The sequence below is a fragment of the Octopus sinensis genome, linkage group LG2, assembly GCF_006345805.1.
Source record: "Octopus sinensis linkage group LG2, ASM634580v1, whole genome shotgun sequence".
In the NCBI taxonomy this organism is placed as follows: Eukaryota; Metazoa; Mollusca; class Cephalopoda; order Octopoda; family Octopodidae; genus Octopus; species Octopus sinensis.
In genome coordinates, this window is record NC_042998.1 from 194872770 (window position 1) to 194894894 (window position 22125).

Consider the following 22125-nt stretch of genomic DNA (forward strand, 5'->3'; position numbering starts at 1 on the left):
ACACTAAACTCTGCTTGCGAAGACCTGTTGAGGCAAATGAAATTGAAATCAAATCAAATTTGCAAATTCAATGACAGGCACCCGTGCCAGTGGAGTGCTAAGAGCACCATCTGAGTGTGATTGCTGCCAGAGCAGCTGACTGGCTTCTGTGCCGGTGGCACGTAAAAAGCACCATTCAAACATGATCGTTACCAACGTCGCCTTACTGGCACGTGAAAAACATTGAAGTGAGGTCGTTGCCAGTGCTGCTGGACTGGCTCCTGTGCAGGTGGCACATAAAAAACACCACTTGAGTGTGGCCGTTGCCAGTACTGCCTGACCGGCTCTCATGCCAGTGGCACGTAAAAGCACCCACTACACTCTTGGAGTGGGTGATGTTAGGAAGGGCATCAAGCTGTAGAAACTCTGCCAGATCAGATTGGAGCCTGGTGCAGCCATCTGGTTCGACAGTCCTCAGTCAAATCGTCCAACCCATGCTAGCATGGAAAGCGGATGTTAAACGATGATGATGATGATATTCTGATGGCTCCCAAGAAGTAGTTGGTAGTTTTTGTTGTCTAGCTAATCTAATTTGCAGTGGAAGTATTTTCAAATGAGAACTGATTTGAACTGTGATAACCTATCCAATCCATGTCAGCATGAAAGAAAGGATTTAAAATTGATATGGATATTGCCAATCAAAAATATAGGTTATGCATGCAGAGATATATTATGACTGTATGGTTCTGGATTTCAGTCTCAATGCAGCAAGTGACTTCTAATGTAGATTTTAGTTGAACAGTCCCTTGAAAGAGGAATTGATAAATGGAAACTGGGAAGCCCTGTGTGTGTGTGTGTGCTTGCACATGCACACTGTCTGAAAGGTCCTACAAGAATTTGTTGTGTGATAGCCAATTTGATATTAGGTTTGTCAAAATGTTTCTCCATTTCAGAAGGCTGTTTTTCTTTTTTTTTTTCACAAACTATTTTTCTTTTTATGTAGATGGGCTAAATTGAAAGAAGCTCTCATTGAAAACCGTTCCAAACTTGGTGAAGCACAGTCCCTCCAACAATTCTCACGTGATGCTGATGAAATGGAGAACTGGCTTCAAGAGAAGATCCAGATTGCATGTGATGAATCTTACCGAGACCCATCTAACATTCAGGTAAGGTATTAAATATTCTGTCATCCTGTACATTAACTAGGCTGTATCTTTTTTTATTTTATTTATTTGCTTATTTTGCTCAATATAATTATTTCATTCTCTGTTGATAGTGAAATCGTGGATATTTTTCTGTTTAGAACGTAACTGGTGTCAGAGATGGTGTTTAGTTGTTAATTAGTGGCAAAAAAAAAATCGTCATTGTTTTAATGTCCACTTTTCTATGCTGGGTTGGATGGAGTGTTGTTGAGCCAGACTTTCTACCTTTCCTGTTGCCAATCCTTACCTGTTTCCAGGCAAGGTTCCTCATGGCTAGACATGTTCTTGCAGAATATTGGAAATGAAGAACACTGTTTGTGTAACAATAATAATCATTTTACAATTCTCACATGATGTCAAGACAAATAGACAAGTATACATACACTATATGCATATACACATATATACATCGAGCTTCTTTCAGTTTCCATCTATCATATTTATTTACAAGCCTTTTTTTGATCTGAGGCTATAGTAAAAGACATTTGCTCAAGGTGTCGCACTGTGGAACTGAACTTACAACTGTGTGGTTGGGAAGCATACTTAACCACAAAACAGCACAGCTCCCATGACTTTAGGAAACATCTTTTCACGCTGAGAGTTGCTGAAGCATGGAACAAACTGCCGGCATCAGTTGTTAGTTGTCGGAGCACTGTATCCTTCAAAACTTCCATGCTTTCTGAAATTCGCCAACGCTACTCCTGATTTTCTCCCCTCCATACACATGCAAGCATGTATCTGACTCATGCATTGTTCGCTTTCCAGACATTTGTACATTACTGCATATACTCTATATGCACTCTCTTAGTTTATTCATGCTCTTTTATACAATAAAGCATAATGATTTTACTTTTTAAGCTTAATCTCTTAATCTCATGTCTTGGATACTTAGAACATATTTACAAAGTCAGAAAACAGCACAGCTCCCATGATTTTCGGAAAGATTTTTTCACGCTGAGAGTTGCTGAAGCATGGAACAAACTGCCGGCATCAGTTGTCGGAGCACTGCATCCTTCAAAGCTTCCATGCTTTCTGAAATTCGCCAACGCTACACCTGATTTTCTCCCCTCCATACACATGCAAGCATGTATCTGACTCATGCATTGTTCGCTTTCCAGACATTTGTACATTACTGCATATGCTTTATATGCACTTTTTGACAAGTTGTGGTGCACCTGAGCACTGTATACAATAATTTCATTATTATTAAAAGAGATTCCTTATCTAAGAGAATTGATTAATAAGAATGTGAAACTGATTTAGCTTTAGTTTGAACTGAAAATTTTTCAAAAAATTTGTTCATGTAACATTTGCTGAAAACCTGAAGTTGAAAGATTGACTGGAAATTAGTCTCTAAATTCTATTTCTTACTGAATGAATCTGTCTGAGAACATGTACACATTGAATGTTCTGTTGGCTCTCACTTGCTCTCTGCTTAATCATTTGTCACAAATGTTGCAGTGAATTGTCATTTTCATTGCTGTTCTCTGGTTGCTTTTGTTTTCTACTTTCTCTTCTCTTTCTATCTATCTGTCTTTCTTTTCAGTTCTTTGTCTTGTTATTCTATTTAATCTGATCCTTTCCGTGAAAATTATTTCATGAGGTGTTTCTTTCCATCTGACCATTGCAGGAGTTGAATGTGGAGAGAAACAGCTGGGTACAGGAGGTACAAGTTGACCTGACCTCTGGGTTCTCTCCCCTTCTTCATTTTCATACCCGTCCCTTTCCTTTCTCTTCTCCTGCTTGTTTCTCTCGTTCTTTCCAACCTCATTTCCATTAATGTGAATGTTTGCAGTGCTGTTGCTTCCATGTTTTAACTGTCCCAATTCTTACAGAAATGTTTATGGCAAGCCATTTGTCTTGGTTCTGAGTCTACAGAACCTTACTGTATATGCTTTATCTATGTTACTATCATAGCTAAACTACTAATAAACAACTTCAGAGCTCTTGGAATTGTACCCGATTGGCAAGTGACTCGAATGGTTAAAAACGAATTCCCCACAATATAACTAAAAGATCATCCCAACTCTATTGATGATGTTTAGCTACTTAGCTACTCTTACAACTGAATTATTTTCACCTCTTAAACCCTATGTAATGTGTGTGTCACATTCAAAATATGAGCTGTTGCAACTATTGTATTATTCAACTTGACTCTTTTACTGGTTCCCCTCATTGAACTGATCCCTACTGGAGCAGAATAAGTTAATTTTGCCTTGTTTTAAGCATTAAAGCTTATCAGACGTGTCAGTTATGAAACAACATCGCCTCCTCATCTTTTATCATTATAGTTCCTCAGTGACAGCATCTTTTTTATCTTGACTAGTAGAGACAGAAAACCTTTCAAATTAACCTTTTCAGTTTTACTTAATACAGAATTCATATCTTTTGCTTTCCTCTCTCTCTCTCCGACTGCATGAGCCTGCTCCCTTCTTTATATGAAACATTGCGATCTCTCAGGGATTTCATTTAATGTTAAATTTGAATCAACTAACCAAATTGTATTTTGTCCGTTTGTGTGCATTGCATTTGAAGTGATAGAATTAATGTTTTACCAATATTGACAGCAAAAAGGATAATAAAAAAAATTATTAGTCCACAATTAACTCCTTGATTATTTCTACAACAAACTGATTGCCATCATTGATGATAAAACTTGGTTTTCCGTTGTAGAAAACTGCATCTTTTGAATATACAGAGAGCATTTGAATGCTTTTTTAGTTAAGTCTCATTAACTCTAACTTTACTACCAGATTTTATTAGTCTATACGTATGCTAAATATTCTTGAAGCTGCCATAAATAAAGTCCTCATGCAAGGTTGATGAAGCAAGCTTCATTAGAGAAGTAGCAATATTCTAAAAATTTGATGGAAAAAACACTTCCTATCTTTTTTCTTTTCAATCCTATACTTTTGAAAAGAATTTGAGTTATTGGGTCTAATTTAATCATAATTAATATATAGTATTTAGAAGGAATTTCATTCTAAAATATCTAACAGAACTTGGTCACCTGTATTTAAACCTGGTTTCTTGTATTAGTCAATGCATTGACAGATAACAATCAACTGGCATTGCATTTCAGTTTCTGTTTATTGCTCTTGTTGTGTGCATCTTGTAAATTTTCATACCTTATATTATTTCTTAAAATGCCATTAATTATGGATTTTATATTAAATGCCTTCTACTTTCCTCTTTAATATCAATTACTGTTAAATAGCTGTTTTTTGTATGAGACTAAGAAAAAGTCATTTTTGTTCATTATGGATGACACATTGCATAATCCACATTGGATAATCCACATACTTTTGTAGCTGAAGGAGTGGAAATTACCATTGATTCTTGATGTAGTTGAAAAGATATTAGAAAACACTGAATAAAGCTATTTTCTTCAAATGTTTTGAAGTTTCATTTCTAAGTAGTTAATACAGAATGATTGTTGAGACTTTAATCTCTAATATATATATTTATAATAATTCAGTTATTGTTGTTCTAAGCTGTTGACTCTAAACTTTGCCACTGATGTTGCTTTCTGTTTTTGTCTGCCCTTAATCTAAATGAAGCTCCATTGTGGAGTATTTTATAACAAAGAATACCTTGTAAATTCAGGTATTCAAAACAATTTATGCAAACAGCTAAGTTTTCAAACGTATCCTCTAATGCTAACAAGAATGAATGAAGGTGTGTAAAATATAGCCTAAAGATATTGTTGGCTGTAATTTTAGAGAACTGTATATGACACGAATTTGATATATTTATTCTTCTCAGAGCAAACATCAGAAACATCAAGCTTTTGAAGCTGAACTGGCTGCCAATGCTGACCGATTACAGGCCTTATTATCAACAGGTAACAGTAAGTGTCCAGGAATTCAATGGGTAATTCCTGGTGTTTCTATTTCTTTGAGAAAATGTGTGTATGATGATGAAGTAAATTTGCATTGTGATTGGAACTTGTTAATCCTCTTTATTTTCTTGTTAGTTAATCCTCTTTATTTTTGGATTAACTGAGCATTCTGTTTGCTTAGTGTGTTTATCTATGTGGAATACAAATGTATTCTCAAAATTGACACCATAGAAACTGTTATGCACATTACATTGACAATAACTGTTGATTTTCTGCCTGGGGTCATATAACTACGCGTATGATCTTGTTCTTCATGTAGACTTGATTGATCGTTCCCAATGTGCTGGTTCAGAAGATGCAGTACAAGCCCGACTTGAAAGTCTCTCACATCAGTGGGAGTCTCTTGTTACAAAATCAACTGAGAAAAGCGAAAAACTGAAGGAAGCCAACAAGCAACAGTCTTACAATGCCGGCGTTAAGGATATTGATTTCTGGTTGGGTGAGGTACGACTATCATTTCTTTCTCCAAACAAATAGTTTATCATCAGTGGAGGCGCAATGGCCCAGTGGTTAGGGCAGCGGACTCGCAGTCGTAGGATTGCGGTTTCGATTCCCAGACTGGGCGTTGTGAGTGTTTATTGAGCGAAAACACCTAAAAAGCTCCACGAGGCTCTGGCAGGGGATGGTGGTGATCCCTGCTGTACTCTTTCACCACAACTTTCTCTCACTCTTACTTCCTGTTTCTGTTGTACCTGTATTTCAAAGGGCCGGCCTTGTCACTTTCTGTGTCACGCTGAATATCCCCGAGAACTACGTTAAGGGTACATGTGTCTGTGGAGTGCTCAGCCACGTTAATTTCACGAGCAGGCTGTTCTGTTGATTCGGATCAACCGGAACCCTCGTCGTCGTAACCGACGGAGTGCTTCCATCCAGTTTATCATCAACATTTCTCATATTCTTTCTAGACTTCGTTTTCTCTGTTGTTTGGGACACTGTTTGTCAACTTTTGCTATATTCCATAGGTGGAACAAATGTTGGCGTCTGAAGACTATGGCAAAGATTTGGCTTCTATCCAGAATCTGCTTAAGAAACATCAACTTCTTGAAGCTGATGTTGGTGCTCATGAGGTAAGTAATGCATTTTCATATGAACTAGAATATTATCTATTACAAACTTGCATAATTTCCTCAAATGTCCAGATTATTTTCTAAAGGATACACATCTGTCTATTATATAATACTAGCAGAATTGCCCGGCGATGCTCGGGGCTGAATTGCTTGAAAGTAGTGTTAATGATTGCACTGAATTATGATGATTATTCAGGCAAATATTGATATAAATTTACGGTGGGAGATAAGGACTTAACGATCGAACGTGTGCCATTGCATTGTTTTGGGGGAACCAAATTTCTAATGAGCATTATAGGGGCACCAACTTTAAGTTTGAGAATGTGTGGTGGTAGTCCGGGGGGCTCAAAGGAATTGAGTACCTCTATTGGATAGTTGATGACGTCCTCTGGGTCAGGAGTTGTATCGATAGACTTATATATACATAGACATCCCCAGGAATGATTTTTAGCATTTCATCATTAATATGGTGAACAGTTTTATTCCTCGGGGCCAGAATAGCCCTTTGGTCAATCCAATCCATATTCTGATAATTAACTTGTAGATCTGGGAACACTGCATCTCTGAGATCAGAAGGCGTTTTAACAATGGTACAAATGGAATCGATGGCAATATTACCATTTTCATCCCCTGGTATTTTGCCTTCGCCAAGTTGAGAGTTAAAAAGGTCGAGTTGCGTCCCCATGACAGTCTGTACCAGGAATAGCTGGATATTGATGGAGTTGAGTTAAAAAGGTCGAGTTGCGTCCCCTAGACAGTCTGTGGTTTGTGTTTCTGATTCTCGACCCCATGTCAAATTTATCGATTTTTTTCAGAACTGTGGGAACTTTTCAAAATTTTCGCTGCGTTAGTTTTGAATTATGACATTGGGCTATGTGTGTGTCAAGTTTCATCAGAATCGGTTGAAAGCCGTGGTCAGGGTGAGGGTACAACCTAACAGACACGCAGACAGACAAACTGCCGTTTATATAGAAAGAGATTTATTTGTCTATTATATGATATTAATTCTTATTGTATTTAAGAAGATGGATATTGGATTGATGTGAGACATAGGCATTAAATAGGGAAGTTCCGAGAGCCTGGAGAGAAATGTGGTGAGACTGAATTGTTGAATATGTAATGTTAAACTGTATAAAAGATACAAATGTGCTGAGTGATTGACTGTACATTAAGTATATCAACTGAGGAACGTAGAAAAGACAACTGCACTGTTATGTGTAATGAAAACTGTTTGAGAAAGTTGAATGAAAATATGTATACGATTAGGAGAGGGAGATAGAAAGATGTAGCAAGAAGTGGGGAGTTGAGTTTTCAAGACATGAGGCCCCATAGAAAAGCTGACAAAATACTGAAACATATGGTATTATAGTATATATTTCTTTACTACCCACAAGGGGCTAAACAACACAGAGGGGACAAACAAGGACAGACAAACGGATTATGTCGATTATATCGACTCCATTGCGTAACTGGTACTTAATTTATTGACCCTGAAAGGATGAAAGGCGACCTCAGCGGAATTTGAACTCAGAAGGTAATGGCAGACGAAATACGGCTACGCATTTCATCCGGCGTGCTAACGTTTCTGCCAGCTTGCCGCCTATGGTATTATAGTATAGCTGGCCTGTTTAGATTATTATGTGGCATGCTGTTCATTTGCTATATTATCTCTATATACAGAAATATAAAGAGGTTCTATCTAGTTTTGTGGCTTATTTTATTAATGACTGCTTTGGAAACAGTGAGATAGATTTTTCAGATTGGGAATAGGGGTAATTAAATAAGGTGGATTGGGTTAATGTGTTCAGGTCACTAATTGGAGGTGGAAATCGTTTTCGAGACTAAAGAATTGGTTCCAGAGTACCTTGGGAAAGTTTTTTCTTTTAAAGCCTTGGGTTCACCTGTTTCTTGAAAGTGGAAGTTAATAGATGGAAACTACAGGAAGCTTTGTCATGTGTCTGTATTTATGACTGTAATCAGTATGCCGAGTTGCGTCCCTTTACAGAAAAAGATGACGTAGCCATTTAATCTTTATATATAAAAGTGAGGTTGTGTGCTGTCTGTCTCCTACGATTTAGATTCCTAACTACTCCCACATTTTGCGGTGCAGTTTAACCAAAACCGGGTATCTTATAGTCGTGATTCATATCGAGCCCTTCTGGGTATTATTAGCGCTCGTCTACGATGAGTCTATGATTTAAAAAGAAATTTACCATCAATTTTTCCCATTTTTAATGCATTTTTGGCATATATAAGGGAAGTAACTCTCTAAAAATTTATTATTAAATCTCAGAATGTTAAAAGCTACAGTAACACCCCACCCCCTTTGTGGTTAGCCATATTGAGATGGCTATTATACTTTACATCTCTAAAAAATGCTTATATAGTTATTTCCCTTACAAACCCGAGCAACGCTGAGCGATACTGCTAGTAGAGTAATAAAGTAAATATTAGACTGAGTAATGAAATTTATATGATTGACTCATGCCTCCGCATGGTTCAGTCCAAAGAGTGAAACTAGTAAAGTGAAACTAGGATGAAGTATAGGTTGTGAGGGATATTTCATAACAGAATTGATGGAAGGGGGAATAGGTTTAGAGAGTCTACTAGTTCTGAGGATTTTAGGGTTAGATTTATTATTTGTTTTGATGTGATTATCGAAAATTAATGCCGTTAAAATTTCTCATCTCCAATCACCCTTCTCTTCTATAATTTATTGTATAGCTGAGAAATTTCGTATTCAGGATTTCACATTGCTTTTCTTCGTTCAGTGGTCAATAAAAAAACAAGTACCAGATGTACATTGAAGTTCTAGTTAATTGACAGTAGTACCTTTAGTTACAAAATTATATTAAAAAAAAAAAAAGAATGTAAAGATTGCAAATGATTCTATTAAATTTTTTTTCAATTTAGGATCGTATCAAAGATTTGAACACTCAAGCTGACCAGTTTTTAGAAGCTGGGGTCTGGGATGTTGACAGTATTGCCGAACGTAAGAAGACAATTAATGAAAGATACGAAAGGTAATAATGCTTTTAATAGACTAAACCTTAAATTGTTTAGTTACCTTGTTTTAAAAAATATCCTTTCATCTTTTCTCCTTTTTTTTTTTCATTTCAGAATTAAAGAGCTTGCTGAACAACGCCGTGTTAGGCTCAGTGAGTCTAACACCAGGCACCAGTTCATGAGAGATATTGATGATGAAGAGGCTTGGATTAAGTATGTTAATTCTTAATTTCTATTTTTGACAGAAATTATAGTTATTATTGTTGGAATTTGGAAGAAACTTAACAAAAACCATTTTCCATTCTAGAGAAAAGAAAATTCTTGTAAATTCTACTGACTATGGCCGTGATTTAACTGGGGTTCAAAACTTGAGGAAAAAACACAAACGACTTGAAGCTGAGCTGAATAGTCATGAACCAGCCATCCAGGTAATATCTTTATATTCCAGTTGACATTTCATGGGTGCTTTATATATTTTCTTTGTATCTTTTGGGATCATTATTATTTTAGATTTGAAATTGCCTTCAATTTGATACTTTTCTTTTCAGTTTGTCCAGGAAACTGGCCGACGTCTGATTGCTGAGTCCGATATTAATGTTGCTGACATAGAAGCCCGTCTTGATGGCTTGGCACAAAGTTGGCAAGAACTAAACCAGCTATGTGTCCACAGGTCTGTAGCCTTTTCTGGATTTTGCAGAAATAGTCGTTGGCTTCATTATCTATTTTGCTAAAGTCAATTTTGAATTTCATTTCTTATATGGTACTTCTCAATTTTACCTCTGGAATAGCACTTATAGAAAGTCTCTTAGTTAGATTGCCAGTTGACTAAGTTTTGCTGTCGCTTGCAGGTGGATGGGAAATAGTCTTTTGCCTGCTTCCTATACCAATTCAAGGAAGTCCCATTTTAGATCAATGGTGTCAACATGGGTACTCTCAGTAGCATGCCCTCATATTTTGTTGTCTGTATTACAGATTTAGTATGCTATCTAAATAAGATAAATATTGTTTGATGCTATAATGTACTCTTGTATAAATATATATTCTCTTTGCTTTTAACTTAATATCTGGTTTCTATTTATATTGTTGCTATTTTATAAAAGCTAACTCTAAATTGTTCATGCTACATAAAGTGGTGCATTTCCGCTTGATATCCTAAGTAATCATTGTTTCTTTTGCAGAGGTCAGAAACTAGAACAATCATATGCATTCCAACAATTTACAGCCAATGTTGAGGAGGAAGAAGCCTGGATAACTGAGAAACTACATTTGTTATCTGGTGGAGATTATGGTGACACTATGGCTGCCGTACAGGTAATTTGTTTTCACAAACGTACAGAGTGATTCTTTTAGTAAAATTTTGATTGGAAAGAGTAAGAATTTGAAAAATAAGTTACTGTGATCGTTACCAACGTCACCTTACTATCGTTACCGACGTCGCCTTACTATCGTTACCGATGTCACCTTACTGGCACCTGTGCTAGTGGCATGTGTAAAAGGATTCGAGCGAGGTCGTTGCCAGTACCGCCTGACTGGCCCCCGTGCTGGTGGCATGTAAAAATCACCCACTACACTCTCGGAGTGGTTGGCGTTCGGAAGGGCATCCAGCTGTAGAAACTCTGCCAAATCAAGATTGGAGCCTGGTGCAGCCATCTGGTTCGCCAGACCTCAGTCAAAATCGTCCGACCCATGATAGCATGGAAAGCGGATGTTAAACGATGATGATGACTGTGAAGACATGGTAGTTACTTGATTGACTCAGAATTTCTTACAGTGGGGATGAGGTATTAATGAATCACCTTTTTATATGGTGAAGGTGTGGTTTTGGGCATTAAGAAAAACAAAAAATATTCCCACTTTTTTTAGAGTTTTAAATTGATCCTTATTTAAAAATCATTTAAAAATAACTTGCGACCAGAAGATAATATAGAACAATGTAGGTGCAGGCATGGCTTTGTGGTTAAGTTTGCTTCCTAAGAGTGTGGTTTTAGGTTCAGCCCCACTGCATGGCACCTTGAGTGAGTATCTACTATAGCTTCAGGTTGACCAAAGCTTTGTGAGTGAATTTAGACAGAAACTGAAAGAAGCTTGTAGTGGGGCACGGTATGTGTAATATGTTTATGCTTGTGTCTCCTGGTCCTGACATTACACAATGGTTGTAAACAAGCATCACTATCATACAAGTGGCTGTTTGTTTTCAATCTTACGTGAAAACGTGTTCAGCCATAGGGAAATATTACTTTAAAACAATTGAGGTTTGGTGACAAGAAGAACCTCAACAAATTTACAACAACAAATTGTGTCTAATTCATGCAAGCATTGAGAAGTGAACATTAAAACAATAATGGTGACTCTTAAACATGTTTTAGTGAATTTGTATTGAGAGAGAGAATTCAGTGTTACATGCATTTGTCATTTGTAAAATACTAGTCAAATTTTATCTTAGCTTCTATATTTATATGGATTTGTCTTATATTGTTTGTAGGGTCTGCTCAAGAAACATGAGGCTTTTATCACAGACTTCCAAGTTCACAAAGACAGATGTATGGAGATTCAACGAGAGGGGCAGAATTTAATTGATGAGGTATGAATTATTTTTATTTTTCTCTTTATATCTTGATTTGTTTATTCCAATAAGGGAGTCACTTTTGTACTGATTAAGATCCTGTTTTGTATTGCATATCATAATTTCTGCTGGAGGCAGAATTGTTTTTGTGAATAAAATTGTTTCAACTATAGTTTTTTTTTTTTTTTTTTTTTAACAATTGATAGCATTTCGAGTAATAATAAGATAACTTTTGTTTTAAATATCATAAAAAAAATGATGCATGTGATATTTGTATTCAATATTTTATTGAATGTCTCTTCAGAACAATCACAATGCTCCAGCCATCCAACAACGTATCAATAGTCTCCAAGAAAAGTTGGCCTCCCTTGAGAATGCTGCAGCACAGAGACACACAGGGTTGGTTGACAATTCTGCCTTCTTACAGTTTATTTGGAAGACTGATGTTGTGGAAAGCTGGATAGGTAGGTGTATATTTTTGTTTTGTTTTGGCTAATATTGGTTGGGTGGAATCAACATACGTTTTTGACTGGAGTATTAATGCCTTGCAAATGATTTATTTCATTCCAATAAGGCTAGAGGAAAAGGAATACCTCCTCTGTAGCAAGATGCTTGTTTCTGTCTCTCTGTCATACTCTAACCTTTCATCATCTGACACAAGATCACTTCCTCCAATGTCCCCTCCCCTCTCAAGAATTCCTTGTCTTGCAAGTTGCTTGGTAACCCTGCTGGTGCTGATGCCACATAAAATGCATCCTGTCCACACTGTGAAGTGGTTGGCATTTGGAAGGGCATCCAACTGTAAAAACCATCCCAAAACACCTTGCCTGTGCTGGTGCCATGTAAAATGCACTCAGTCCACTTGGTGGGGTGATTAGTATTAGGAAGGGCATCCAGCCAAAAAAACCATGCCAAAACAGAGACAGAAACCTGGTGTAGTCTTCTACCTGACTGACTCCTGTCGAGCCATACAACCCATGCCAGGGTTGAAAGGCAGACAGTAAACAATGATGATGATGTACATTACCAGTAGTGATTTATTTTTGAATGATGTTAAGTAAAGTCAGTCTTGGCATGATATGAGCCCAGAATGTAGACATAACTAAATACTGAAAGCTTTTGTGCTAATGCTTTTGTAAGCTGTATGATATTGGTGAGATTGATGTGGTTGAAGTTTGGCTTATGTGGTTGTAAATTGCAGTCTAATAGAAGGAAAGTATTCTGGAGGAATGACTTTCTGTAGAGAAAGAACTAGACATAATGGCTAGTGTAGAGTCTAGGGGAACACAGAAAGAGAATAGCAGATGTGTTGGTTGAGATTGGGTGAAGATGGAATGTAACTAGCTTGCTTTGAGAGATAGGGGATATTGTAGTAGAAAAGACAGTGAAGTGAAAGTGTGCAAGCAAGCTTGATGACTTTCTTTTTTGATGTGGTTTCAGATTTGTATTTGTGTAGAAATTGCACTGTTTTAGATGAGGGGTCAGTAGTACGTTATGAATTTCACTTGATCTTTGTAGAGTCAGCAGTTGTTTGGAGCTCTGAAAAGGAAGGCTGGTTCTTGTGATTATAAGGCTTGTTATTTTGGTCTGATGCACTTCCATTTTTGCTACTCTATCATCTTCTGAGGAAGAAGTTAATATTAGCAATTAATACAGGTCTGAAAAAATAGTGTTGATAGTTTGTAGTTAAAAAAAATAACTGCTGCTACCAGCAAATATGGTTTTATAATATTTAATTAGAGACAATAACTGTTACTGGTTGTATAATATCAAATTAGTTACAATAGCGATTATTGGCTATATAATTAATTACTGACAGTAGCAATTACTTGTTATATAATATTTAATAAGTGACAATAAAAATCCTGGTTTTGTATTTAATTAGTAACAATACATTCCTGGTTAAAGAAGTGTTATATTATGTGCTGTTCCTTGTAGCAAACGTTGCAAACTCCTCTGTATATGATAGTGTATTCATAGAAATGGTGTAACACAATTATAAAAGCAGTTCTGTTGAGCTATGAAGTAACTAACTGCGAATAACTGTTCTAAATTATTTAGGTGAATAATTAATAAGTGAATAACTGTTCTAATTTATTTAATTAGTGATGAAAACTGTGATTAGAATCCCATTGATATTCTAAATTATTCAAGTCATCTCTAAATGGTGCATTACTTAATTTGTGCTAATGAAAAGACAGTAATGGCAGGTGTTAAAGTGTTTGGAAGAACTTCAGTGATCCTTTATTTTTGTGTGAAGCATGTATTAAAGGTGTGTGAGAGTGAGAATATCGAGCTAAAATTTAAGAGGCAGTGTAAAAATATCAATGTCAATACAAATACTTCACCTCACTTTCTTTGATTGTCTGTCTTGGTAACCCTATGTTTATAACATTGACATAACATCACAAACAGCACACCCTCCTTCAGAATGAGAAAATATTTCAGCTGCGATTAGTTGCTGACGCTGAGTCACCACTGACACTTCCCTTCCTACAAAACCATTAAGCCCTCCTCCAAGAGAAGATAATTTGATTGACAGGTGAACTTAAAATAACTATTCTGTCTCTCATTCTTCCCTCATTATCTACAACAGCTATTTCCAACCAACACACTTGGCCTTCTTGCTTTAATCATTCCTCTTATTCCCAACTCCAAACTCTATCTCTGGAATTCTCTCCCTGCTTCATATTTCCTTCATAATTTCTAACTTTCAATCAGATTGATGTCAACAGGTTAGGAATGCCTGCAAACGCCACAGGTACTCTCCTCCAAAGGCCAGATTAGAAGAACCAGTGAAGACAGAATTGAAATGTACAGATGGAAATGGATACGACAGTGTAATTAAGAAGTTTGCTTCACACCCACATAGTTCTGGGTTCGGTCCCATTGTAGTCTTGTGCAAGTGTCCCCTACTATAGCATTGGGTTAATGAAAACATTGCAAGTGAAATTTTGTGAACAAAAACTGAATTGCTCATTGTGAGTGTGAGCACAGAATGAAAACTCATGAAGTCGAACAAAAATATCTTCTTGTTAGCAGTTCTGCCTCATTTGTGTCCCTTCACATGCAGGTCAATGAGATTAATAGAAAAAGACCAAAGTACTGTTGTAGATATAACTGACTAAAATACTTGAAGGTGCCTCAGCATGGCCTCAATCCATCTATAAAGATGAATGGGGAAGTAATGCGTATTGATAACGAGTGATGCTTTACGAATTATAGAACTAATGGTGATAAATTATTTTTTCTAATTTCAGCGGACAAAGAAACCCAAGTTCGCTCAGATGACTATGGCCGTGACCTTTCCTCTGTACAGACCCTGTTGACCAAGCAGGTAAATAGTTACATCAACATACTCAATTTATCATAAAATGTATTTTGTGGCTTCAAAAACCTACTTTTGATAATAATAATAATGATAATGATTATGATGATGGTCATAAATAATAGTTTCATTAATACTTTTTGCAGGAAACTTTCGATGCTGGACTACAGGCTTTTGAGAAAGAAGGTATTCATACTATCACCGCCTTAAAAGAACAGCTTATTGCATCCAATCATGCTCAGACTCCGGCCATTGAGAAACGCTACAATGATGTAATTGCACGGTAGGATATTTACTTCTTCATTGATTATAGTTACTGTTATGTACTTGTTATTGCTGGGGAAGTGTGGTGTACCTGGACCCAAATGTAGATCATCATCGCTTAATGTATGCTAGCATGGGTTGGACAATTTGACTGAGGTCTGATGAACCAGATGGCTGCGCCAGACTCCAATCTGATCTGGCAGAGTTTCTACAGCTGGATGCCCTTCCTAACGCCAGCCACTCCAAGAGTGTAGTGGGTGCTTTTATGTGCCACCGGCACGAGGGCCAGTCAGGCGGTACTGGCAACGGCCACGCTCAAATGTTGCTTTTTATGTGCCACCTGCTCAGGAGCCAGCCCAGCGGCACTGGCAATGACCCTGCTTGAATGTTTTTTCACGTGCCACCAGTACAAGTGCCAGTAGGCAACGCAGGTAACAATCACGCTAGAGTGGTGTTTTTTAAGTGCCATCGGCACGGAGGCCAGCTTGTTGCTCTGGCAACGATCACACTCGTATGGTACTCTTAGTGCTCCACTAGCACGGATGCTAGTCATCGAATTTGATTTCAATTTCACTTGCCTCAACAAGTCTTCGCAAGTAGAGTTTAGTGTCCAATGAAGGAAAGGTATGTATAAGTGGGCTGGTTACACCCCTGGCATTACTGTTTCTTGTGTGTGTGTGTGTGTGTGTGTGTGTGTATATATATATATTATATATATATATATATATATATATATACTAGCAGTATCGCCCGGCGTTGCTCAGGTTTGTAAGGGAAATAACTATAAAGCATTTTTAGAGTTATAGCCAAAAAATAGCAAAAAATGGGAAAAAAAATTATGGTAAATTTTTTTTGAGTTAAAAAAGGTGGAGTTGCGTCCCCTAGACGGTCTGTGGTTTGGGTTTCTGATTCTCGACCCCATGTCGAATTTATCGATTTTTTTCAGAACTGGGGGAACTTTTCAAAATTTTCGCTGCGTTAGTTTTGAATTATGACATTGGGCTATGTGTGTGTCAAGTTTCATCAGAATCGGTTGAAAGCCGTGGTCAGAGTGAGGGTACGAGAAAACAGACATACAGAAAACGCACAGACAAACTGCCGTTTATATATAGAGAGATATATGAATGTGAAGGGCTTTCTATGAAGTCTAAAATTGTGTGAATTCTTTGGCTGCAATTGTTTGTAAAAAGTTGACTAAAATATGATATAATGGAATAATTAGGTTATTATTAAGGTCTCAGTGGTATCAGCATCAAACTGATGAGAGGCCCTGTATACAGTTGCTTTGACCTGCTAGAAATAGCAGACAAACATGCATCAGGTCTATCTCTATTGTCTTTAAAAAGGGAAATACAGTGTCCAAAAAAGACAGGATGGTCATAGCTGGATAAGAGCTGACTTGGGAGCTAAACAACTGTTATTTTAAATCACTGAGAGATTCTTTACTCTGTCAGTTATATTTGGAAACATCTATGTAATCACTGTATCCTTCTAATCATATAAATTATGTTATTAAAACATTTTATTTTGTTAATTTTTCATTACTTTAGATTATATTTCCCTGTTTGTTGCCGCTCACCTCTTCATCTACTGCCAGTACTCCTTTCACTTGATATTCTAAAGTTTGTTGATAGTGGAAATCTACTTTTTAAATAACTAAACTCTGAGCAAACAAATATTTATAATGCCCCCCCCCCACACACACTTAAATGGTATTTTCAAGTCAAAAAGCTATGGCCAGTGTTCAGTTCTGGTTCTCTTTTGCATTATGTGAATAAGAAATTAAAATCTTTCACTGGATAGGACATTGCTGTTTTGCAGGTAATTCACTGCTGCAAGCCAACAAAATAGTTATCAGTTCCATGAACCTGATATTGCTTATAGCAATTAATTATTTCATCCATAGTCTCTGCTTAGAACTAAGTGGGTTAGACAGTCAAAAGTTATGGTCCCAACTCACGACGAATTGTCTCTTACCCCTTCAGCTTAACCTTCTTTTATTGAAGTCTCAAATATTTGTAATTGATTAAATCGAGTCGGTAGATTTATAAATTTCCTTTATGTTGTCCTTTTCAGATGGAAGAAACTTTTGGATGATTCTGAATCCCGTAAACAAAGGTTGTTGAAACTCCAAGAGCAGTACCGCAAAATTGAAGACCTCTACCTTAATTTCGCTAAGAAGGCTTCAGCTTTTAACAGTTGGTTTGAGAATGCTGAAGAAGATCTCACTGATCCTGTCAGGTGTAATTCAGTAGAAGAAATTAAGGTAAATATAGCTAGCCAGATTTTCTTCCTGTTATGAATGATTTGAGAATAATTTAATATGATCTTTAAACTTGAGTTTATTAGTGCCGTAAAATTCATTTAGTTGTATGGTAATATGTATTTCTATATGTTTGACAAATTGCTATTTGTGTAGGCCCTGAGGGAAGCACATGACCAATTCAAAGCATCATTAAGTGCTGCTCAGGCTGATTTTAACCAACTCGCCAGTCTGGACAAACAAATAAAGAGTTTTAATGTTGGCCCTAACCCTTATACATGGTTCAACATGGATGCATTGGAAGACACTTGGAGAAACCTACAGAAAATCATTAAGGTACAGTATTTCTAGTCACATATTTATTTTTGTTCTGTGGTGTATTAGACCTTGTTGTCTTTAACCCTTTCGTTACTGTATTTATTTTGAGATGCTCTGTGTTTCTTTCAGTTACTTTAAATATAACAAAGAATTTAGTAAAATTATTTAGTTATCATTAAGCTAGTGTTGGGAACATAAATTGTGACTAAAGTTTAGTGGAAGATTTTAATTCAAAACTCATGAAAACAAGACATTTGTACACAGAGCCAAAGCCGGTTTCAGCTGGGTTGGTAACGAAAGGGTTAAGTGCTGTCTGATGTTTATCAATTTTGTTTCACACCATCACATATGTTTATCAAATTCATTGTTCTATAACTTGTTTACAGGAACGTGATGGTGAGCTGAACCGAGAACAACAAAGACAAGAAGAGAATGATCAACTTCGTAAACAATTTGCTCAAGCTGCTAATGCTTTCCATTCTTGGCTGACTGAGACAAGGTCTGTATTCATCTGCTGCTGAGTAATAATTCCACTTCTATATTACATACCTTCAGCTGAATTTATGCTAGAGATTTCTTTATCAAAGATATTAAATCTATCTTACTAAGAAGTACAGTATATTTTTTGTGTTCATTAAAACATTCCAGATTATTTCTTTAGCTATCATTTTCCAGTAAACTTTATGTATGAAAATTTTATTGGAAGTTAAAATATATGATTCAGATATGGAGTATTGTTTTCACATAGTTAATGTTTAAATGATTTAATGTTTTGAGTTTTTGCTGTTTAATTGATATATTTTTTATCTTTTCTTTTTTCTACAACTTTTGTTTTCTATTGTACCTGGTACTTCTACTCTACTACTTGCTGTGAATTCAGACTCTGGCTTTTGGATGGGTTATTACAGTTTTTTTCCTTTTTAGCATGATGCCTCATTTGGCCCACTGATAAGACAGATCAGTGTGTTTATTTGCCTACTTAGTCCTGAGGATGGTGCTTACCCCTAACATGTTGCAATGCCTCTTTAATACCTTATCTTACATTAGGTCCTATTTAAATTTCTCGAGGCATGTTAGCAACTAATCCAGTAATCCATGTATTGGTTCCCTCAAATTAATCTAGTACACATCGTTAATAAAACCAAGCATGAAGTATATTATTAACATAACATCCCAATCTAAATCCCCGGAAGCAGTTGCTTGAAGCTGAAACTTAGGTTGAAGTATTCATAACTGAACATTTTTATCATTGTGTGCACTTAGATTTAGTTTAACAACAGTAAAATAATCAACTTACAGATGTAAAAATTAATCAGCTAATTATCATTTAATTGCTCATACCCCTACTAAATGACTGACATACTTCAAAACGAAATCTTAACAAATGAAGCTTTTTAGACATTTAGTCTGTCTGAAATAATTGGAAGGAAGGCTGTTTATTTAGAAGTGGTTGGGTAAGGGATTGTGTTTGGTAGTGTTGGTGGAGCTGTTGGAGGGAAGAACCAAATTCTTAATTAGCTAACAATACATTGAAATATTAAAGGATCTTTAAAGTATTGTTAGAAGATAAAATATGTAAGTTGAGTACATGTGTATGAGAATATACTTTCATTACTGGTCACTAACACTGAATCATCTTTTTGTTTTCTATTAATGATTGGTTTAATATTACAAGTTATATTATGAAAAGTTTATAAATGGTCTTGAATCCTTTACTTCGAATTGTAATGACAGTTTTCATTCTCCCTCTTTCCTTGCTTGTTCATGATTCATTCTATTTTCTGAAGTATTTGGTCCCTATAAAAGTAGATACATTTCATTGAATTTCTTATCCAACAATTCATTGGGTCTTACCCAACAATTCATTTGATATATTGGTTATTTGTTAACCAGTATATTTATTCCTTTGTTCCTAAAACCTAAATATACTGCTAGATTTTTTTTCCTTCCCTGGAACCACCTGACTTATACTAACCCAACCTATTATGAGTTACTACTAAGTGTTATGCCTTTTAACAATAATGGTTTAGATTTGTTTTTCCAAAAGCATGACAAATAGCTTTAAGAAATAAAACAGTTTGCCTGGAATTCTAATGAACTTGCTGATCTCAAGCATGTGTTAAAAAAAAATTTGTATTGTGAAATATTTCATAGAGTTTTGGTAAAAATGTAAGTTAAATTAGTATTTAAAGTAAATATTTATTGAACAATATTATTATACATGTAAACGAAAACTGTTCTTCATAAATTGGTTTTCACTACTTATTCATACTGTATCCTTATTTTTTGCTTATTCTGAGATTCCCCTTTTTAGGCTTGTGCCATTCTACATTGGCCTCTTTAAAGATTACAATTGAACATATTTATTGAAGCTATCAAAATGTCTTTCAATTAATTTTTATTTCTTTACTGTAGATTGTATTGGTTTCTAACATAGGCACAAGGCTATTTCTTATGTCAATTTTATTTCTATTGTAATCTATATCTATTTGTATATATTTTTTTTAACAGAGCTGCTATGATGGAGGGCTCAGGAAGTCTTGAAGATCAGTTGGAAGCTGTTAAGGTGAGAATCAATTGTGTAAATACAAGATTTTAGAATTAGAAGGCAGATATAGAATTGAGTCAGTTTTTTAATCTCTCATAGTTACTTCATGTATCTCAAATTAAGAATAAGTACACGATATCTCTGTGTTGTAAGATGTGACTAAAAGGGTTTTAAAACATTGCCTCATAAAGCCTGTTTAACCCATGCCGGCACGAAAAAGCAAACATAAAACATGCACTGTACTTATTAAGATCACACTAATCACTGCATTTGATATTTAAAGTTATGGAATTGGTCTCCCTTGCCATTTTTTTAATCAAAATTATTTTTCTGCTCAGAATAAATCATTTGGACAGTGATTGTTCTCACCACTAAGGACATAATTTTTAGTAAATTTTTTGGCTTGGTTGTTCCAAAAGTATAGTAACCAGAATAAGAACAGGTTGGAAGAAGTTCAGGAAGCTTCTGCCACTGCTGGCAACACAGGTCTTTCCCTCACAATGAAGGGTAGATTATATAACACTTGTGTAAAAACTGCAATGCTGCATGGTAGTGAGATATGGACCTTGTAAGCAGAGGAACTGAGGGAACTGGAAAGAAATGAAGCAATCTGACTCTGTTGGATATGCATTGTAAGTGTGCATGAATAACATGGTGCAAAGATGCCATGAGAAAAATAGTACAAGAGAAATCAGATGTGAACAAAAAGCAAGACTGCACTGGTATGATCATGTAATGCATGTGGATGGCAAGTGTATAAAGAATTGCCATTCATTTAATGCAAATAGGGTTTGTAGAAGAGGGAGACCCAGCAAGACATTGACAAAGTGATTAAGGCTGATCTTAGGATGTTGAACCTCATGGAAGGAATGACTGGTGGTACGCAGTTCTCAAGATCTGCCCAATTTGGTGAAACTAAGTTCTGAAAGTGTGTGTGCATATGTGTGTAGAGTAAGAAACCTATTCTGTCTGGCTCCTTCTTTCATACTCTAACCTCTCCTGTCCTACCATAAAGCCACATCTCCTGAGATTTGTAATCTTGTAAGCTGCAAAGCAACATCACTTGTAATCATCATCATCGTCATCTGTTTTCCATACTGGCATGGGTTGGACAGTTTGACCAGACTGGCATGCTGGAAGACTGCACCAGACTCCAGTTTGATTTGGCATGGTTTTCTATGGCTGGATGCCCTTCTTAATGTCATCCACTATCTGAGAGTGTAATGGGTGCTTTTATGTGCCACCGGCACGGGTGCCATTTGTGTGACATCAGGCATGAAAAAAGCACCCAGTACATACTGTAAATTGGTTGGCATTAGGAGGTGCATCCTGTAGAAACCATGCCGCAATAGGCACGTAAAAAGCACCATCTGATTGTGGCCGTTGCCAGCCTCGTCTGGCCCCCGTGCCGGTGGCACGTAAAAAGCACCATCCGATCGTGGCCGTTTGCCAGCCTCGTCTGGCACCTGTGCAGGTGGCACATAAAAAGCACCCACTACACTCTCGGAGTGGTTGGCGTTAGGAAGGGCATCCAGCTGTAGAAACACTGCCAGATCAGACTGCATGGAAAACGGACGCTAAACGATGATGATGATGATGACGACTGAAGTCCTTGGACACACCTGATTCTGTCAGACCATTTCTCCAATGAATTCTTTAAAATGGTTATTGTAGCAGGAGAATTTT

The 22125-nt window shown here is 36.4% G+C and overlaps 1 protein-coding gene across 15 annotated transcripts in view; it reads left to right on the forward strand.

Moving 5' to 3' along the window:
• LOC115227715 (spectrin alpha chain) overlaps positions 1 to 22125 on the forward strand; it is a 97652-nt gene that overhangs the window by 71639 nt on the left and 3888 nt on the right. For 5 of the 15 annotated variants that reach the window (XM_036500621.1, XM_036500626.1, XM_036500629.1 and 2 more), the window contains 19 exons: positions 983 to 1145; positions 2812 to 2847; positions 4947 to 5031; positions 5342 to 5526; positions 6045 to 6149; positions 9063 to 9172; positions 9270 to 9368; positions 9463 to 9583; positions 9704 to 9825; positions 10334 to 10466; positions 11638 to 11736; positions 12023 to 12182; positions 14979 to 15055; positions 15193 to 15329; positions 17387 to 17576; positions 17730 to 17909; positions 18278 to 18390; positions 18772 to 18789; positions 20403 to 20457. In XM_036500621.1, coding sequence (XP_036356514.1) covers positions 983 to 1145; positions 2812 to 2847; positions 4947 to 5031; positions 5342 to 5526; positions 6045 to 6149; positions 9063 to 9172; positions 9270 to 9368; positions 9463 to 9583; positions 9704 to 9825; positions 10334 to 10466; positions 11638 to 11736; positions 12023 to 12182; positions 14979 to 15055; positions 15193 to 15329; positions 17387 to 17576; positions 17730 to 17909; positions 18278 to 18390; positions 18772 to 18789; positions 20403 to 20457 — 2188 coding nt within the window. The remainder of the gene's footprint in view (positions 1 to 982; positions 1146 to 2811; positions 2848 to 4946; positions 5032 to 5341; positions 5527 to 6044; positions 6150 to 9062; positions 9173 to 9269; positions 9369 to 9462; positions 9584 to 9703; positions 9826 to 10333; positions 10467 to 11637; positions 11737 to 12022; positions 12183 to 14978; positions 15056 to 15192; positions 15330 to 17386; positions 17577 to 17729; positions 17910 to 18277; positions 18391 to 18771; positions 18790 to 20402; positions 20458 to 22125) is intronic. The other 10 variants (XM_036500628.1, XM_036500632.1, XM_036500633.1 and 7 more) reach the window with 5 other exon arrangements.